Source organism: Ornithorhynchus anatinus, chromosome 11, assembly GCF_004115215.2.
Source record: "Ornithorhynchus anatinus isolate Pmale09 chromosome 11, mOrnAna1.pri.v4, whole genome shotgun sequence".
Taxonomy (NCBI): Eukaryota; Metazoa; Chordata; class Mammalia; order Monotremata; family Ornithorhynchidae; genus Ornithorhynchus; species Ornithorhynchus anatinus.
Genome location: NC_041738.1, coordinates 59,590,515 through 59,610,294, shown reverse-complemented (window position 1 = coordinate 59,610,294; position 19,780 = coordinate 59,590,515). Strand labels below are relative to the sequence as shown.

Genomic DNA, 19,780 nt, shown 5'->3' with positions numbered 1-19,780 from the left:
CCCAACCTCACTGGTCACCCCTCCCAATCTCAGCTGGCCACATAATCCACACCCCCAGCCCCACCTGCCCACACAGATCACACCCCCAACCCTTGTCAAGCCACACAGGCTCGGCACCCGGTCTCCCCTGGCCACATGGGACCCACCCTCAAATTCACTTGGCCACCCCCCAACCTCAGCTAGTCACATAGACCCCGCCCCCAGCCCTGCCTAGTCACGCAGACCCCTCCTTCAGCCCCCCACCAAGCCCCACAGGTCCCACCCCAAGCCCCACTCAGTCACCCAGGCCCCACCCCACCTCGCCCTTTCCCCCCCGTGGCACCTGGCGAGTGGCTGCATGTGCTCAGTGACAAAGGCCGCCTTGAGCTGTAAATTGCTTTTGCAGATGTTGTCCAGCCCACACTCCTTCTGGAATTGAATCTGAAGGGTGGGGGGCAGGAGAGTGGGGGGTCTCAAGGCTCAGCCGGAGCCCTGGTTGGGTCTCCCCTCGCCCCCACAACCCCTCGGCCCCCCACCCCCATCACCTCAGTGTGGTTCTCGCGGGGCTGGGCCTGGTTGAGGACAGGGTAGGGGTCCAGGGAGCGGGGTCCCAGCCTGGGCTTCATGTCCCGCTCCAGCAGAGAGTAGTTCATGGACAGCGTGATGGGGTGGAGCTTGTCGCGGATGTTGTCCTAGGCGGGCGGGGGAAGGGGAAGGGGAGGAAGGAAGGAATGGGGCCCGAGCCGAGGACCCCCTTAGACCCCCGGATTCCATCCCCCTCCTTCCCTCCTTCTCTCCTGGGTCCCACCCCTCTCTTCCCCCTACTGGAGTCCCATGTCCCTCCCTCCCTGGGGTCCCCCCTGCCATCTCTGCTGGGCCCCGTCCCTCTCCTTTCCTCTCTCAATAATAATAATAATAATGATGCTATTTGTTAAGTGCTTACTTTGTGCCAGACACTGTTCAAAGCACTGGAGTAGATACACGATAATGGGGTTGGACACAGTCCCTGCTCCATACAGGGCTCACAGTCTTAATCCCCATTTTACAGATGAGGGAACTGAGGCACAGAGAAGTCAAGTGACTTGCCCAAGGCCACATAGCAGACAAGGTCTCTCCTGGGTTCTGTTTCCCCCACTTCCCTCCCCACTGGGGTCCCATCCCCCTCCCTTCCTCTCTCCTGGGTCCGTCTTCCTCAATCACTCCCTTCCCCCAAAGTTCTACCCCCCTCCCTCCCGAGTGCCACCCCTCTGAGCCCCCTCCTCATCACACCAGGGTCCCATCCCTATCCCTCCCTTTCACCCCCCAAAGTCCCTCCCTCCTCTCCCTCTCCTTGAGGCACACCCCCACCCCGCCAGACCCTCTCTGTCCTGGGGTCCCTCCCGAGCCGCCAGACTCAGCCCACTGGGGGGTGGTCTCTGGACCCCCAACTCACCACCAACAGGAGCTGCAGGTTGTGGCAGCGGCTCTCGGGCATGGAGAAGAAGCCGTGCTGGACGGCAGAGAGGCTCTGGGCAAAGCGGACCCGGGTGGGCCTGCGGTCTCGATCCGCCTCCAGGGTGTAGGCCAGGGCTGGGGGAAGGGTTGGCTAGGGGTCAAGGAAGGGACCGGCCCCTGGCCCCCCGACCCCATCTCTCACCGCTTCCCCGGCACTCACTGATGTTCCGTCGGTAGTTGGAGCTCCCCGCGCTCTGGTTGTAGGAGAAGCACAGCTCTACCTGCAGGCTGGGGTGGTAGGGGAACACAGGGCCCGGGGAGGGGGTCAGGGGTTGTCTGCTACCTCCCACCCCCCCCAAAAAGGAGACAGAAGCTCAAATTCCCAGCTCCTCAGTGAATTTATGTACACCTTTCTAGATGCTATCCCTTTTTCTGGTCTGCCATTTGCTTAAGGGTATGGTACCCTGGCTAGATTATAAAAACTCCCCGAGGGCAGGGATTAGGCTAACTAATTCACTCTAGACTGAGAGCTCGTGGGCAGGGAATATGTTTGATGCTCTACTGTACTCTCCCAAATGCTTAGTGCAGTGCTAAATACACTTAATAATAATTCTACTGTACTTTCCCAGGCGCTGAGTACAGTGTTCTGCACACAGAGGAGTTTAGTACAGTGTAAACCCCCTGAGCTCTCCTCTAAGAGGCTTTCCCTAAACGCTCTTTTCCTCTTCTCCCACTCCCTCTGTGCCACCTTGATTTGTTCCTTTTATTCATTCCCCCTCCCAGGCCCAGGGCACTAACATCCATATCTGTCATTTTATTTGTTCACATTAATGTCTGACTCCCCCTCTAGACTGGAAGCTCGTTGCAGGCAGGGAATGTGTCTCTTATATAGTACTCTCCCCAAGTGCTTAGTCCAGTGCTCTGCACCCAGTAAGTGCTCAGTAAATATGACTGACTAGTGAATGGGCTACTTACCAAGACGTGGGGGTGCACCTGGCAGGGTCCAGGAGGGTGGGCTTCACCGTCAGGGTCTTGTTGAGGATGTTGATGACGGGGCGGGCCCTGTGTGGTGGAGAGGGGGTGCGGGCTTCAGTGGCAGCACCCACAGGGCAGCCCTAGGGGTCTTAAGGCAACAGGGGCACCCAGCAGGGGGACTGAGACACAGCCAGATGGGGACAGAGACTGAGAGACAACCAAATGACGACAGAGATGGCCAGATAGGGACAGAGATGGAGAGACAGGAAGATGGTGACAGAGAGAGACCGCCATGTGGTGCCAGAGACAGCCAGCCTTTGCAGGAGGCAGAAAGACCAGGACAGGGAGATAGGAATCGTTAGGCATCCTCAGGGGGTCAGGCACACAGGGGGGCTCCCCTCTCCCCCACCCCTGCCCTACCCCCCTCCCCCTCACCGCAGTAGCACGATCCTCTCGGCCAGGCTGCCTACTAGCAGGTCCGGGTATGAGTTGTTGTCCACATCTAGCTGCCCGCTCAGGGAGTAGCCGAAAGTGGAGAGACCCGGGACCCCCAGCTCCTCCCCGCTGATCACCTGGGGCCGGGGGCAGCGCAGGGGGTGGGTGAGGGGGCCGACCCATCTCAGGGCCTGCCGGGGGTGGGCTTCGTCCCAGTCCCCCTCCCTGCCTTGGTGGCCCCAGGCCCAGGGACCCAGGGTTGCAGGGTGTGGAGGAAGGGGCACGGGTGGGGGCGGGACCGGGTGGGCACGGTGGACAGATGGACGTGTGGACGGGTGAGAGACACGTGGGGGAGGAGGGGACAAGTCAGACAGACGGGCGGACGGTCAGACATTCAGGCAGACGGGCCCCCTGCCCGGACCCCCCACCTGCTGGGCCTTCTGGTGGAGGCCGGTGGAGCTGCTGTGGAAGATGTACACGCGACCAGAGCCTTCAAAAGGGGCGCCCACGGCGATGTCTGGAAGTAGAGAGGGGGCAGAAGCAGGACTGCAATTTCCAGCACACACTACCCTGACCTGAACCCTCGGCGCCTCACCTCATCCGAGCACTTAGTACAGTGCTTTGCACACAGTAAGCACTCAATACAGTCAATTGAATGAATGAATGAATGAAAGTCCATCCACCCAGTCTGTCTCCCCTGGGAGAGTAGAAGCTGCTTGAGGGCAGGAAATGGGTCACTTCTTCATTCTCTACTACCCAAGTGCCTAGTATAGTGCACTCCCCCAAATGGGCATTCAATAAATACTCCTACTATTGGGCAAGTGGAGGGAAGCTGAGGGTGGGGCCTTCTGGGAGAAGATTAAAAAAGGAGGAGGTGAAGTTGGGTGATGGGTCTTGAGACTTTAGAACGAGATCCTGAGGGGAAGAATTATCATCATTAGTAGTAGCAGTATTGAGCACTCAGCAAATGCCACAAGTATTATTACTATTATTAACAACAACAACAATAATAATAATAATAATAATAATTGTGGCATTTGTTAAGTGTTTACTATACGCCAAGCACTGTTCTAAGTGCTAGGGTAGATACAGAATAACCAGCTCCCACATGGAGCTCACAAAGTAAGTAGGATAGAGAACGGGTACAGAATCCCTATTTTGCGGATGAGGAAAATGAGGAACAAAGAAATTAAGAGACAAACCCAAGGTCACACAGCAGGTAAGTGACAGAGGTGTGATTAGAACCCAGGACCTCTGACTACCGACTAGGACTTGCTGCTTCCCAATTTTTGCCCAGTTTCATTAGTGCTTTCTCATCTGTGCCCACTCTGTTCCCACCAGGGCCCAGAGGGCAGAGAGAGAGGAGATGGGCAAGGACGCAGCACACGGCCCAGTGTGCGCTAGGACTATGAGCTCATCATGGGCAGGGAATGTGTCTACCAACTCTGTTATATTTTACTTTCCCACATGTTTAGTTCAGTGCTCTGCACCCAGGAAGCACTCAATAAGTACCGCTGATGACTGATAGTGAGGAAGTGCCCTCGGAAGGGCTTGAGGCGCAGGGACCACTGGCAGTCACAGGGACCGCGGCTCGGGGCTGATGCTGGGCTGGCACCCCGGGCCGATGCTGGGCTGGCACCCCATGACCGATGCTGGGCTGGCACCCCGTGACCCGGTGGGAGAATGGGCTCAGTAGCCACTGCGGTCTCTGCCACCCGCGCTGGTCAGCTAGGCCCCAGGATTTCCTCCAGGCCTGTCCACCTCATGAAACACCCTGAAACCCGCCCTGCTGATTACACAGCCCCAGCAAGAGGAGCTGGGACTGGAATCCAAGTCTCCTGATTCCCAGAGCTGGGCTTTTTTAGGTAGTCCTTAAGTGTTTACCAAGTGCCAGACGCTGTATTAAGCACTGGGGTAATAATAATAATAATAATGTTGGTATTTGTTAAGCACTTACTATGTGCAGAGCACTGTTCTAAGCGCTGGGGGAGATACAGGGTAATCAGGTTGTCCCACGTAAGGCTCACAGTTAATCCCCATTTTACAGATGAGGTAACTGAGGCACAGAGAAGTTAAGTGACTTGCCCACAGTCACACAGCTGACAAGTGGCAGAGCCGGGAGTCGAACCCATGACCTCTGACTCCGAAGCCCAGGCTCTTTCCACTGAGCCACACTGCTTCCCCTAGTAGATGCAAACTAATCAGGTTGGACACATTTCATAACCCACATGGGGCTCACAGTCTTGACCCCCATTTTACAGATGAGGAAAGTGAGACACAGAGAAGTTAAATGACTTGCCCAAGGCCACACAGCAGACAAGTGGCAGAGTCAGAATTAGAACCCAGGTCCTTCAGACTTCTAGGCCCGCATTCTAGCCACTAGGCCAAGCTGCTTCTCATGGAAACCACTGGAGGACTGCCTGGTGCCTCTGGGCATTTGGTGAGGACCAAACAGCTAAATGGACAGGGCATAGATTGATTGATCGATTGGAATAGGACTGCAAAGAAGGGATTGACCGCCCAGGGGGAGGAGCCTAAATGTGCAGGGGGTGGGGCCGGTGACTCTGGGAGGCAATGCACTCTGGGAGGCAAGGCCCAGACTCCTGGTGTGGACAAGGAATGTGACTGCTTACTGTTATTTTGTACTCTCCCCAGTGCTTAATACAGTGCTCTGCACACAGTCACCATTCAATAAATACGACTGAATGAGTGAATGGGGCCCACCAGCCTCCAGAACCCTACCCTGGAAGCCATCTTGGTTGACGTCCCCAATGCTGGCCACGGAGAAACCAAAGGCGGAACCGCTGGGGCCATGGAGGGTCTGGGTGGGCTCTGGGGCAAAGGTGCCCCCCTCATTCGTGAAGACGTAGACGGCTCCACCCTCCTCCTTCTTTCGCTCAAAGTAGTAGGGGGCTCCAATCACGAGGTCCTGCCACCTGTAGGGGAAGGCAACTATAGTTATGCAAAATAACAATAATTATGGCATTTGTTAAGCACTCACTATGCACTAGGTCACTGCGCTAAGTGCTGGGGTAATCGGGTTGGAGAGAAGCCCTGTCCCACATAGGGCTCACAGTCTTAATCCCCATTTTACCGATGAGGAAACTGAGGCACAGAGCAGTGAAGTGACTTGCCCAAGGTCATAGAGCAGACAAGTGAGGGAGCTGGAATTAGTACCCATGACCTTCTGACTCCCAGGCCCATGCTCTAGACCCTGACCTTACCTAACAGCATCTCTAGCCTACCCTGCAATGGGCTAAGAGTGAGTGGGCAGAAGTGCATAAATTTGCATATTGCTGCCCATTTAACCTGCAAGGGCAGGACCAGATTTAGAGGGAAATTGTGAAACATGTCCAAGTTCATACCCTGTAGAGCTACCAAGTTCCTCTCCTCCTTCTATCCTCACCATTCATCCATTCATTCATCCATCCAATTGTATTTATAATAATAATAATAATAATTGTAGTATTTGTTAAGTGCTTATTATGTGCCAAGCATTGGGATGGATACAAGCAAATCAGGTTGGACACTGTCTCTGACCCACATGGGGCTCACAATCTCAATCTCTATTTTACAGATGAGATAACTGAAGCCCAGAGAACTGAAGCGACTTGCCCGAGGTCACACAGTAGACAAGTGGCAGAACTGGGATTAGGACCCATGACCTTCTGACTCCTAACCCAATGCTCTATTCACTAGACCATGCTGCTTTCAGTACAATAGAATGATAAACAGACATATTCGCTGGCCACAGCGAACTGCCAGTCTACATCCTTCCAGGGCAGGATTAATCTCCCCATTCTCCAGATTAAGAAATTGAGACCCATCAAGGTTAACAGACTTGGCCCAGGCCAAGCCGGGGGCCAGGGGTAGAGCTGGGAGGGAAGATGCATTAGAACCAGGGTCCTCTGAATCTCAAAGCCCCTGTCCACTCTCCTAGGCTAGAAGGGGGGGACCTTTCAGGCCCACCCTCAACCCCAGCCCTGCCCTTACCCCAGCATGCTCACCCATCGTTGTTGAGGTCCGTCAGGGCAATGGAGCTGCCAAAGTAAGCCCCGACCTGCTGCCCTTCCAGGACCTGCCGCCTCTCTAGGTCCTTGCCCACCTTGTGGCTCATCAGGAAGACAGCTCCTGCGTGGCGGTGGCGGGGGGCTCCTGACACGATGGTGAGGTCCTGGGGGTGCAGGATGGCACTGCCCACCTGTACCGTGTACCCTGGTGAGGGGGTGGAGGTGGTGGGCATCACCTAGGGTTGGGGGGGTGCACCTTCCTTCCCCTCACAGATCCCATTGGCATGATTTGGGCTTCTGGCCCACCCCCAGGTCTCACTGGCCCTTGGGGAGGGTGAGCAAGGTGGGGCAGAGCCTTTTCTCCCCCTTCATGCCCAGTCTTACCAATATAGATGTTGCCCTGTTCTTTTTCATTCGCGTAGCTGGACTCGGACAGATCCCAGTCTTTCCTCTGGATCATGTAATTTGTTCCTAGGTGGGCAGAATGGGACATATCAGCTTCTGGACCCATTCCCCACCCCCGCCCATCGGCTCCCCGCCCTCCTCGGCCTGCTGGCCCCTGCTGGGCAGAATCCGGTGCCATCCAGCCTCTGACCAGAAAAGCAACCCCAGCCACCGGTGAGGCTCCGGGGTGCAAATTCGAACTCATGACCCACTGCCGCTTGGCCTTAGGGGGGCTGCCTCTTCTTTGCCCTCCAGAAGGGCCGGCCATCCTGGCAATGGGGGTGGTCTCCCTGTGGTAGACAGCCAGGGTCCCCCGGTTGCCACAGACGACGGATGGGCAAGGAGTAAGCTCCGCTCGCTGCTTACGTTTGCTGGGAGGTGGAGGCGGAGGAGGAGGAGGAGGAATTTATTTATATTAATGTCTGTCTCCCCCTCTAGACTGTAAGCCTGTTATAGGCAGGGAATGTGTCTCCTTATTGTTGTATTGTCCCAAGCACTTAATACAGTACTCCGCACACAGTAAGTGCTCAATAAATATGATTGACTGACTGAGGAGGAGGGGGAGAAGGAGGAGGAAGACAAAGCCAGGTATCCCTAGGTCAGGAGGAACTAGAACTGGAGACCCTGCTCTCTGCCACAGCCAGTGGGAGAGGACGGGAATTCCGGCTGTTCTCGATCAATCTGCCTGTAGCTAAACCAGGGTAGATGAATCCAGCCCTGTGGGTTCAAGTAAAGGTGGGGCAGAGGGGAGGGAGGGGCAAAGTGGAAAGAGAGAAGCTATCTTCTGTCATCCCTCTGAGAAGCAGGGTAGCCTAGAGGGAAGAGCAAGGACCTGGGAGTCAGGGGACCTAGGTTCTAATCCCGGCTTCGCCACTTGCCTGTAATCAATCAGTCGTATTTATTGAGCGCTTACTATGTGCAGAGTAGTGTATGAAGCGCTTGGGAGAGTACAATACAACAGAATTAGCAGACACACTCCCTGCCCATAATGAGCTTACAATCTAGAGAGGAGCTAAAACAACAACTTCCTCCTGTTAGACTGTAAATTCCTTGAGGGAAGGGTTCAGGTCTTCCAACTGTATTGTACTCTGTTGACTGCTTAGTACAGTACTCTGCCCACAGTAAGTCATCCATAAATACCCTTGGTTAATTAACTGATTGACTGTGTGACCTTGGACGAGTCACATCACTTCTCTGTGCCTCAATTTGCTCATCTGTAAAATGGGGATTCGATACTATTTCTCTCTCCCCCTTACACTGTGAGCCCCATAGAGAACAAGGACTGTGTTGGCCCTGATTATCTTGTGTTGACCCCAGTACTTTGCACAAGGCTTAATACCCTAATCCCCAGGAGGCAGGGGAACTGGATGCCACCTCCTCCCAACACCTTACCTTGCCAGTTGTAGGCACCTGGGGCCCCAAAGTACACGGAGTTTTCGGTGAAGCCTCCGCTGGTGCCCAGCTGGCACATGCCCGTATCCAGGTAGTCGGTGTTGCTGTTGCACATCTCGTTGTGGTATGTCTGCCACTCGTCACCCAGGTCCAGCCCCAGGTCATTGCCCCGCACGTAGCACTTGCCCACCATGCGGCGCTGGTCCTCCGTGCCGGACCACAGCACCTTGGTGTACCGGTGGGCACAGACCTGGCCGATGGTGCGCTTGCGTCAGGGCCTGGGCTAGGGGAGGCCCAGGACCCCACCCAGCTGTGGCCACCTGGGACTCCTGGACCTGCTCCCCATCCACTTCTTTGTTGACCCAGACCTTCCCCGAATGCCAAACCGCCACTGCCCATCACCGGCCTGGGCCTCCACCCCCAGTGTGAGCTGGCCCAGGCACCCTCTCTTCCACTGCCCGCTGGCCTGCCCCCTCCCCACACCCTGCTCATGGGGCTACAGCAAGACCCCTGGGATAAAGTGGGTGGTAGTCTCAGCCATGTTAGCAGAAGCCCCCGGGTCTGGGAGCTGGGTCTCAGCTCTGGCTTCTTTTCCGCCCCCTGGCACCAGACCCGGATTTAGGGCAGAGCAGGACATGCCTGGGGCAAGGGATGCCAACTCACCAACACTCGTCCGGCGGGGCCCTGACTGGCCACTGTCACCCCCAGCCACATGTCCTCAATGATGTGCTGCTGGGGGTCCCCTGTGGGCATGGGACAAGAAGCCTAAGTCTTGGTGGACACCCCAATTGCCCGACACCCCTGGTTTGACCTGTCCCACGGCCTGCCCCTCCTCCCAAGCAGAATGGCCCAGACCAGGTAACAATATAAGAGTGCCGACAGACTCTTCCTCAAATTAATGTCCCTCCTCCCTCCCTTCCACTGTCTCTGCATCCCTCTTCCCCTGCCCATCTAACATCCCTGTCCCCTCCCTGCCTTCCGACTCTCACTGGTCTCGTGAATGTCCACACGCTCGCAGTCATCTGTCTTGGAGCTGAGGGGGCAGAGGTAGACGGCGCCCGTGTGGTTCGTATTTCCATCGGGGGGTGCTAGGTCTCGGGGGGCACCAGCCAGAAGCCTGGATGGGTCGGGTAGGGGTCAAAGAGGGGCAGAGCAGAGGAGGGGGGACTTGAGTCCTTCATGTGGCTGGGAGGAACAGAGGCCCTGGCCCTGCTAAGGTCACCCCAAGGGGCCTGGAGTCCCCCCTGCAGTGCCTCAGTTTCCCTCCCCACCTGCCCCAGGGCCAGTGGATGCTTCAGAACCCTGGCCGCTCCAGGGAGCCCTGATTAAGCCCCTCCTCCAGCTCCCCGGAAGCTTCCCCCGGCAGCAGCTAGCTGGTTGCCATGGTGATCTGCCACAGCAAGATGTGCCCACGGATGTTGCCCCGGCCCAGTGCATAATTATTCTATGACCCCGGGCGACCAGCCTTCTGGGCGGACAGGGCATTCATCTGCCCTGTCCTGTCTTCGAGACCCAGGTCCACAGGCTGGGGTCTGCCTCATCAGGTCGGCCCCAAGAAGGCAAGAGGTGACGGCTCTGCCACCACAAAGCCAGCTTGGGGAGCAGCACGGGCACTTCTGTGGCAAGGGTGGAGGCTGGTGGGATCAGAGGGTAAGTGTCCTTCTCCTTCCAACCTCCCCCTGTTCGCTTCTGGCTCTAGGCCCTGCCACGTTCTGTTTCCCCTAAGGTCAACCCCGGTCCAGGTCAGCAACCTGGAGGGCTCCCCTCCACTGAGGTTTCAGGGCCAGGACAGAGGGTCTCTACCCCAAGGCGCCATTGAGGGCACCCCATTTTCTACAGGGCTCTGAGAGAAAAAAAATATCCTGACCAACTTGATTCTCCCCCACCTGACCATGGGCCAGCCAAGGGCTTTTTGACAGCACGATTTAGGAATGTGGAAGCTTCTGCTTCTGGAAGACACACCCCTCAGAGCCACTCCTCCACACAGCCCACCCCCAGAATCCCACCTCTTCAGAGCCCCCCACCTCCCAGTCCCCGAGCCATATTCAATGGCACTTATTGAATGCTTACTGTGTAAAGAGCACCATACTAAGTGTTTGGGAGAGTACAAGAGTTGGTAGACACATTCCCTGCCCACAAAGAGCTTACAGTCTAAAGGGGGAGAGAGACATTAATATCAATAAATTACATATATGGACATAAATGCAGTGGGGTTTAGGGTGGGGTGAATACCAAGTGCCCAAACCTCCACATAGCCACACCCCCTCAGAGTCCCATTCCCACACAGCCCACCCCCAGGATCCTCAAGAACACATTCCCTCGGAGCCCAACTCCCTCGATGCCATACCTCCACATAGCCATGTCCCCTCAGGATCTCACTCCCACATAGCTCACCCTCAGAACCCCCCAAAGTCACACCCCCTCAGAGCCACGCCTCCACATAGATCACCCCCAGAACTCCCCAAAGTCACACTCCCTCAGAGCCCAACTCCCAGAGAGCAACACCTCCACACAGCCATGCCCCTTCAGAGCCCCAACCCCACATAGCCCATCTTAATAATGTTGGCATTTGTTAAGTGCTTACTATGTGCAGAGCACTGTTTTAAGCACTGGGTAGATACAGGGTAATCAGGTTGTCCCACATGAGGCTCACAGTCTTCATCCCCATTTTACAGATGAGGGAACTGAGGCACAGAGAAGTGAAGTGACTTGCCCAAGGTCATACAGTTGACAAGTGGCAGAGTCAGGATTCGAACCTATGACCTCTGACTCCCAAGCCCGGGCTCTTTCCACTGAGCCACGCTGCACCTTATAACTCCCCAAGTCACACCTTCACAGAACTAGAGTCCATCAGAGTGCCTATCAATCTAATCATATTTATTATTATTATTATAGTATTTGTTAAGTGCATACTACGTGCCAGGCACTGTACTAATCACTGGGATGGATACAAGCAAATTGGGTTGGACACAATCCGTCGTCCCACGTGGGGCTTACCATCTCAATCCCCATTTTAAAGATGGGGTAACTGAGGCTCAGAGAAGTGAAGTGACTCGCCCGAGGTCAGAGTGCTTACTATGTGCAGAGCACTGTACTAAATGCTTGGGAGACTACAACACAACAATACGGCAGACACATTCCCTGTCACCAACGAATTTACAACCCTTCAGAGTCCCACCCCCGAAGAGTCCACCCACAGACTCCCCTGAGTCCCACCCCTTCAGAGTCCTACCCCCACATTCCCCAGAGCCACACCCCCTCAGAGCTCCAACCCTTCAGCGCATCAGTCGCTCGCGGGCAAGGGAGAGCCAGCATCACACACCCCAGAGCCAGACTCACGCCAAGCTCTGTCCCCACGCTTTCCACACCCCCAACCAAGCAGAAGGCGGCTGTCATGGATGCCTTCCCCCTCTCTCCCTGCCCCCTCTTCCCGGCATCTTGGGGGCCTCGCCCCTTTCCCCAGGGCTTATGATGCCAGCACTGGCGTCATGCCCAGCTCGGAGCTCTGGATGCTTTCCATCTCTGAGGCTGAGGGGGCCAGGGAGGGGGTGGGTGTTTATGCCGGCCCTGTCACCTTCCTCACTGGGAGTGCCAGGTACCAGGAGGGCTATATCTCCACTGGGGATGGTCCCCTCAGGGCCCGGCCCATCTCGTGTCACCCCCTTTCTGGCCCCAAGCCTCGGCTGGAGGGGTTGTGGGGAGGGTGTAGAGGGAGGATCACAGAACAGCATGGGGCGGGGGAAAAGGGGGAACAAGCTATCTCCTTACCCTCTGGGGACAAAGCAGGAGGATACAGGCTGGAACCGCAGCAGGAGAGATGGTGGTGAGACAACAGGAAACTCTGCCCAACTCCAAACCCCGGAAGACCTTGGGGCCCAACGAGGCCCCTCCCGCAAGGCCCCAGAGTTTCTTACAAAAGCCAGCCTGGCAGCGCTGAGAAACAGGCCAGGCTCCGGAGGCTGGGGGATGGAAAGGAGGACCCCAGGAGCAACCTATCAAACCAAGAATCCTGTGAACTAGGGTCTGGGCTGTGGTGGATGCAGACACCAGGACCCCCGCCCCTGCCCCAGAGGCCAGCTCAGGTCACTGAGGTCACAACAATAATGATAATAATAATAATTGTGGTATTTGTTAAGCACTTTCTACGTGCAAGGCACTGTACTTAGCACTGGGGTAGGTACAAGGTAATTGGGTTGGACAGAGTCCCTGTCCCACACAGAGCTCTCAGTCTTAATCCCCATTTCCCAGATGAGGTAACTAAAGCCCAGAGAAGTGAAGTCAGACATGTGGCGGATCCTGGATTAGAACCCAGGTCCTTCTTGACTCCCAGGCCTGAGCTCTATCCACTAAGCCAGTCCCGGAGGGGGGGCAGGGAGAGGCCCAGGATTAATTTTCCTGTGGGGAGACTCTCCCTGCCTAGCTTTCCCGCCTGGGGCGGCCTATTCCTCTCCCAGGTGAGGCATGCCCCAGCCTGCCCAGCCCCACCAGCTGGGCTCCCCCCACCTCTTTCGGGATCCCTCCCGTTTGGCCTCTGCCTTTCCCCTGGGGCTGGTATTTTTAGCATCCGGCCTTGCCACGCAGAGCCGCCAAAGGCTCTGGCCAGGACCCAGCCTCCAGATGATGGCGGCAGCGCCAGAGCCTTGAGCAGGGGAAAGTGGGGGTGGGGGGTATAGCAGCCCTGAATCTAGGATCCCAGGGGATCAGCCATCCAGCTGATTTCTCAGGGTGGGCCCATCCTGCCCCTGCCACCATCCTCCCCCATCACCCGGAGCGAGGGATTCTGCCGGGGAGGAGGGTCAGGGCCTAACAACCTGTAAATTCATTCAGTCGTATTGACTGAGCCCGTACTGTGTGAGGAGCAGTGCTTGGGGGAGTACAATAGAACAACAAACTGACACATTCCCTGCCCAGAACAGGTTTAGAGTCTAGGGGGAGAGACAGACATTAAAACAAATAAATAAATTACATAAATGTACATAAGTGGTGGGAGGCTGGGAGGGGGTGATGAATGAAGGGAGCAAGCCACGGTGATGCAGAAAGGAGTGGGAAAAGAGGAAAGGAGGGCTTAGTCAGGGAAGCCCTCTTTGAGAGATGTGCCTTCAGTGAGGCTTTGAAGGGGGAGAGAGTCATTGTCTGTCGAATCTGAGGAGCGAGGCATTCCAGGCCAGAGGCAGGAGGTGGGCGAGAGGTCTGCGGTGAGATAAACGAGATGGAGGTACAGCGAGAAGGTTGGTATTAGAGGAGTGAGGTGTGCAGGCTGGGTTGTAGTAGGAGAGTAGCAAAGTGAGGTAGGAGGGGACAAGTTCTCTCTCTCTCCATCCTACCATGAGCCCACTCTTCCCTGAAGCACTGGGGAAGCCAGGAGACAGGAGTTAGTTTGTTTATATGGTTTATTAATAAACCATATTTAATAATGGTAATTATTAAGGGCTTACTTTGTGCCAAGCTAACACTCTTAATCCCCATTTTGTAGATGAGGTAATTGAGGCACAGAGAAGCTAAGTGACTTGCCCGAGGTCACACATTAGACAAGTAGTGGAGCCAGAATTAGAACCCATGACCTCTGACTCCCAACCATGTGCTCTGCCCCTAAGCCATGCTGCTTTTATGTATTGAGTGCTTACTGTGTGCTGAGCACTGTATTAAGCGCTTGGGAGAGTACAACAATAAACAGACACCTTCCCTGCCCACAACGAGCTTACTGTCTAGCACAGGAACATGGACAGAAGAGCAGACTCAGGGTTATGACCACATCATTTCAAGAATGGTTTGGAAGGCGTCCCCTGGAGACTGGGGGATGGATTAGAAAACCCCTAGAGGGCCTTGCAAGTTGGGAGGAAGGAAGCAGCGTGGTTTAGTGGATAGAACACGGCCTGGGTGTCAGAAGGACCTGGGTTAATAATAATAGTAATGTTGGTATTTGTTAAGCGCTTACTATGTGCCGAGCACTGTTCTAAGCGCTGGGGTAGACACGGGAATCAGGTTGTCCCCCGTGGGGCTCACAGTCTTAATCCCCATTTTACAGATGAGGTAACTGAGACCCAGAGAAGTTAAGTGACTAGCCCACAGTCACACAGCGGACAAGTGGCAGATCTGGGATTCGAACTCATGACCTCTGACTCCAAAGCCGGTGCTCTTTCCACTGAGCCACGCTGCTTCTCTAGGTTCTAATCCCAGCTCCACCACTTGTCTGCTGCATGACTTTGGGCAAGTCGTTTCACTTCTCTGGCCTCACTTACCTCTTGTAAAAAAAAATGGGGATTACAACTGTGAGCCCCATGCAGGACATGGACTGTGTCCAAAGTGAATACCTTGGGTCTACCCCGGCGCTTAGAACGGTGCCTGGCACATAGTAATAATAATAATAATTTTGGTATTTCTTAAGCACTTATTATGTGCCAGGTACTGTACTAAGCACTGGGGTGGATAGAAGCAAATTGGGTTGGGGACAGTGCCTGTCCCACAGGGGGCTCACAGTCTCAATCCCCATTTTACAGATGAGGTCACTGAGGCCCAGAGAAGTGAAGGGACATGCCTAAAGTCACACAATATGCAAGTGGCAGAGCTGGGATTAGAACCCATGACCTTCTGACTCCCAGGCCCATACTCTATCCACTACACCATGCAAAGTATTTAAATACCTTAAAAATGATTTAAAAAAAACCCATTAGGAGGCTTCCCCCTGGAGGCAGGGGGATGGATGAGATGACCCCTCGAGGGTCCTGCAAGCCACAAGGAAAGACGCTAGTCTGTCAGAGAGGCATTCATAGCACCGCCGCCCCCTCCCGTAATGCCAGGGTTCCCAGATGCCCCCGCCCCTGCCCAACATCACCATTTGCCCAGGAGGGAAGAAGCAGAGCTAAAGGGGAAGCCACTGAGCCCCATATCTGGGTGGAATCTGCATGCTGTGAAGGGTGGGGCCACCCCACAGGGTGTGAATTAGATACCCCACATTCTCCACCCAGAGGCAGCACCCCTGGGCCATGAGCCCCACATGAGACAGGGACTGTACCCATCCCGATTTGCTTATATTCACCCTAGCGCTTAGTATAGTGCCCGGCACATAGTAAGCGCTTAACAAATACCGTGATTATTATTATGAGCCCAGCTCCCACAACAGGTGGGGAGAGGCCAGGCTGGACCCCAGGCATGGCAGGGATGACCAGGAGGGTCACCGCTGAGCAGAACAAAATAGTCACTTGTCTGCTTTGTTACCTTGGGCAAATCACCTAACTTCTCTGTGCCTCAATTACCTCACCTGTAAAATGGGGATTACGATTGTGAGCCCCTTGTGGGACAGGGACTGCGTCCAACCTGATTAACTTGTATCAATCCCAGCGTGTAGAACAGTGCCTAGCACATAGTAAGCGCTTAACAAATATCTTTTTTTAAAAAAGGTCAGTCAATCGTATTTATTGAGTGCTTACTGTGTGCAGAGCACTCTACTAAGCATTTGGGAGAGTACAGTATAACAATATAAACGACACATTCCCTGCCCATAACGGGTTTACAGTCTAGAAGGGGCGATGGACATTAATAGAAATAAATTACGGATATGTATGTAAGTACTGTGAGGCTTGGATGGGGAGAAAGAATAGAGGGAGCAAGTCAGGGTGACACAGAAGGGAGTGAGAGAAGAAAAAAGGAGGGCTTAGCCAGGGAAGACCTCTTGGAGGAGATATGCCTTGAATAAGGCTTTGAAGGGAAGTGAGGAGAGAGTAATTGTCTGTTGGATACGGGGAGGGAGACATTCCAGGCCAGTGGCAGGACACAGGCAAGAGGTTGGGGCAAGACAGAAATACAGGGAGAAGAATGGCAATAAAACAGGAGCAGCCTGACTTTAGCTCCCACTGGCAGGGCCCATGCCTGAAAGAAGGGGTCTCCCTCAGTACCTGGGTGCACAGAACTGGCCTTCAAGCTGCAGCGGAAGGGACTGAGGTTAGAGTAGGGGAAGTATTCTCAACAGATAATGGACTGAGTGAGGGGGTGGAGCACCCTTAGAGGTACTTGACAGAAAAGAGTCTTTTTTTTGGCTGGGAGGCAGAGGCTGACCCAAATGACGTTTTATTCATTCATTCAATCATATTTATTGAGCACTTGCTGTGTGTAAAACACTGGACTAAGCACTTGTAATATAAAAACAGACACATTCCTGCCCACAACGATCTCACAGCTTAGAGGGGGAGACAGATATTACTATAAATAGATAAATAAATAAATAAAAGATACATACATGGATGCTGTGGGGATGGGAGGGAGGATGAATGAAGGAGCAAATAAGAGCGGTGCAGAAGGGAGTAAGACAAGAGGAAACTATGTGTGAGTCTAGGAAGGCTTCTTGGAGGAGATATGCCTTCAATAGGGTTTTGAAGTGGGGAGAGCAACCTCAAGGCCCCTCCCATCTTGGACCAAGTGGGGGTCTTTTCAACCTCACTAGCTCACTCGCTGGGCTGGCTGCAGGCAGCTGAGAATGAGTGGAGCATAAAAGAAGCTTGACTTAGTTGACAGATCTCAGAATTTGGAGACTTCAGCCGCTTACATAATAATAATAATAATAATTATGGCACTTATTAAGCACTTACTATGCGCCAGGCACTGTACTAAGTGCTGGGGTGGATACAAACAAATCAGGTTGGACACAGTCCCTGTCCCTAGTGGGGCTCACACTCTCAATCCCCATTTTATAGCTGAGGAAACTGAGGCCCGAAGTGAAGTGACTTGCCCCCAAGGTCGCACAGCAGACAGGTGGTGAAGTCGGCATTAGAACTCATAACCTTCTGACTCTCAGGCCTGTGCACTACCTCTACTCCATGTGACCTTGGGCAAATCACTTAACTTCTCTGGCCCAGTTTCCTCACCTGTAAAGTGGGGATTAACTAGCTGCTCTCCCTCCTCTTTAGACTGGGATGGTCTTTGATTAACCTGTATCTGGCCCAGTATTTGGCACCCAGTAAGTGCTTAACAAATATCACTATTATTATTTTGGAAGGCAATAGGTAATGGAAGAGGTGAGTAGCCTGGGGGATGGGCAGTGAGCTTTTTCTGCGTAAGGGAAGTGACGATTGAGAGGAGATTAAACCTCTTATGCTCCTGAAGGAATGCTAGGCAGGCACAGTAATAGCTGTAAAGGTATTTATTGAGTGTTCACTGGATACAGTGCCCTGTACTAAGTGCTTGGGAAGAACAAAACAAGCATGTGACACATTCCCCTCCAACAAGCAGCTTCCCTTTAATAATAATGATGGTTCTTATTAAACCCTTACTATGTGCCAAGCATTGTTCTAAGCACTGGGGTAAATAGAAGTTAATCAGGTTGGACACAGTCCCTGTCCCACAATCACACTCTTAATCCCCATTTTTTACCAATGAGGTAACTGAGGCAGGGAGAAGTAATAATAATAATAATGTTGGTATTTAAGCGCTTACTATGTGCAGAGCACTGTTCTAAGTGCTGGGGTAGACACAGGGGAATCAGGTTGTCCCACGTGGGGCTCAGAGTCTTAATCCCCATTTTACAGATGAGGTACCTGAGGCACAGAGAAGTTAAGTGACTTGCCCACAGTCACACAGCTGACACTGACATATTTATCGATTCCCAGCTCTGCCACTTGTCAGCTGTGTGACTGTGGGCAAGTCACTTAACTTCTCTGTGCCTCAGTTCCCTCATCTGTAAAATGGGGATGAAGACTGTGAGCCCCACGTGGGACAACCTGATTCCCCTGTGTCTCCCCCAGCGCTTAGAACAGTGCTCTGCACATAGTAAGCGCTTAACAAATACCAACATTATTATTATTAAGTGGCAGAGCCGGGATTCGAACACATGACCTCTGACTCCAAAGCCCGTGCTCTTTCTACTGAGCCATGTTGCTTCTCCAGTTGCTCTCTCTAATGGAGGGCAATGGACAGTAGAGGTTGTACAAATCAAAATAAGTATTTGAAGGTACAATCGAATAAACACATAAACATAAATGCTCAGAATGGATTAAGAGTGGCTGATGAGTTTATATGACTTGGGATGCTGGGAATCGTTATTCATTATCAAAGTGTATTTACTGAGCACCTATGTGGAGAGCACTGTACTAACCGCTTGGGAGAATATAACCAACAGAGTTGGTAGACGCGTTCCCTGCCCAAAATGAGTTTATGGCCTACAGGGGGAATACAGGGAAGGCATGCTGGTTGAGGTGGTTTTCCAGGAGGATCTGCCTGATCAATCAAAATCAAGCATATTTATTGAGCACTTACTGTGTGCAATGCATTGTACTAAGCGCTTGGGAGAGTACAATAAAACAGAGTTGACAGACATGTTCCCTATCTATGAGTTTAAAGTCTGATGTGGAGAGGGAGGGAGTTCCAAGCCAGGGGAAGATTGTAAGAGTCAATCAATCATTTATTGAGTGCTTACTGTGTGCAGAGCGCTCTAGTAAGCGCTTGGGAGAGAACAATACAAAGTTGATAGGTTCATGAGCTTGGTGCTCAGGGAACGAGACGTGGCTATTCACCACCTCCACTACACCATCAGGAGTGAACAAGGGTTTAGGATGCAGCAAGAGTGAATTAGGTTAGAGCGGAATTATGGGTCAGGTGGTGTAAACTCATTCAGCACAACACTAATACTCAAGACTTTTCATTTTAAGAGCATTTTTTAGGGTCTCCGGAGAAAGCCTCTTTCTGCACCATGTTTCTGGGTCAAAGAACCAAATTTCAAAATAATATTTCAAATTGAAAAACAAAACTGGTACTCCCTGTAACCAATCTCTACTTCCACACTGATGTTTTGAGATTAGTGAATTCAAAAAGCAGCATGGCATAGTGGAAAATGCACCCGCCTAGGAGTCAGAAGGTCATGAGTTCTAATCCCAACTCTGCCGCTTGTCTGCTGTGTGCCCTTGGGCAAATCACTTTAATTCTCTGGGTCTCAGTTCCCTCATCTGTAAAATGGGGATTATGACTGTGAGTCCCATGTGGGACAGGGACTGTCCAACCTGATTTGTTTTCATCCACCCCAGTGCTTAGTACAGTGCCTGGCACATACTATGTGGTTAACACATACCATATTATTATTATTATTATTCCAGTCTGCCCGCCTCCACCCCAAGCCATCTGGAAGC

General features: G+C 53.3%; 1 protein-coding gene across 2 annotated transcripts in view; it reads right to left on the bottom strand.

The window, feature by feature from the left end:
• Positions 1-19,780, bottom strand: part of ITGA3 (integrin subunit alpha 3) — a 41,890-nt gene that overhangs the window by 12,160 nt on the left and 9,950 nt on the right. For both annotated transcript variants that reach the window (XM_029074912.2, XM_029074913.2), the window contains exons 2-14: positions 9,659-9,786; positions 9,333-9,412; positions 8,670-8,919; positions 7,218-7,304; positions 6,831-7,038; positions 5,566-5,759; positions 3,252-3,340; positions 2,824-2,960; positions 2,389-2,475; positions 1,634-1,701; positions 1,412-1,548; positions 525-671; positions 323-420 (exon numbers count right to left, since the gene is read on the bottom strand). In XM_029074912.2, coding sequence (XP_028930745.1) covers positions 323-420; positions 525-671; positions 1,412-1,548; positions 1,634-1,701; positions 2,389-2,475; positions 2,824-2,960; positions 3,252-3,340; positions 5,566-5,759; positions 6,831-7,038; positions 7,218-7,304; positions 8,670-8,919; positions 9,333-9,412; positions 9,659-9,786 — 1,710 coding nt within the window. The remainder of the gene's footprint in view (positions 1-322; positions 421-524; positions 672-1,411; positions 1,549-1,633; positions 1,702-2,388; positions 2,476-2,823; positions 2,961-3,251; positions 3,341-5,565; positions 5,760-6,830; positions 7,039-7,217; positions 7,305-8,669; positions 8,920-9,332; positions 9,413-9,658; positions 9,787-19,780) is intronic.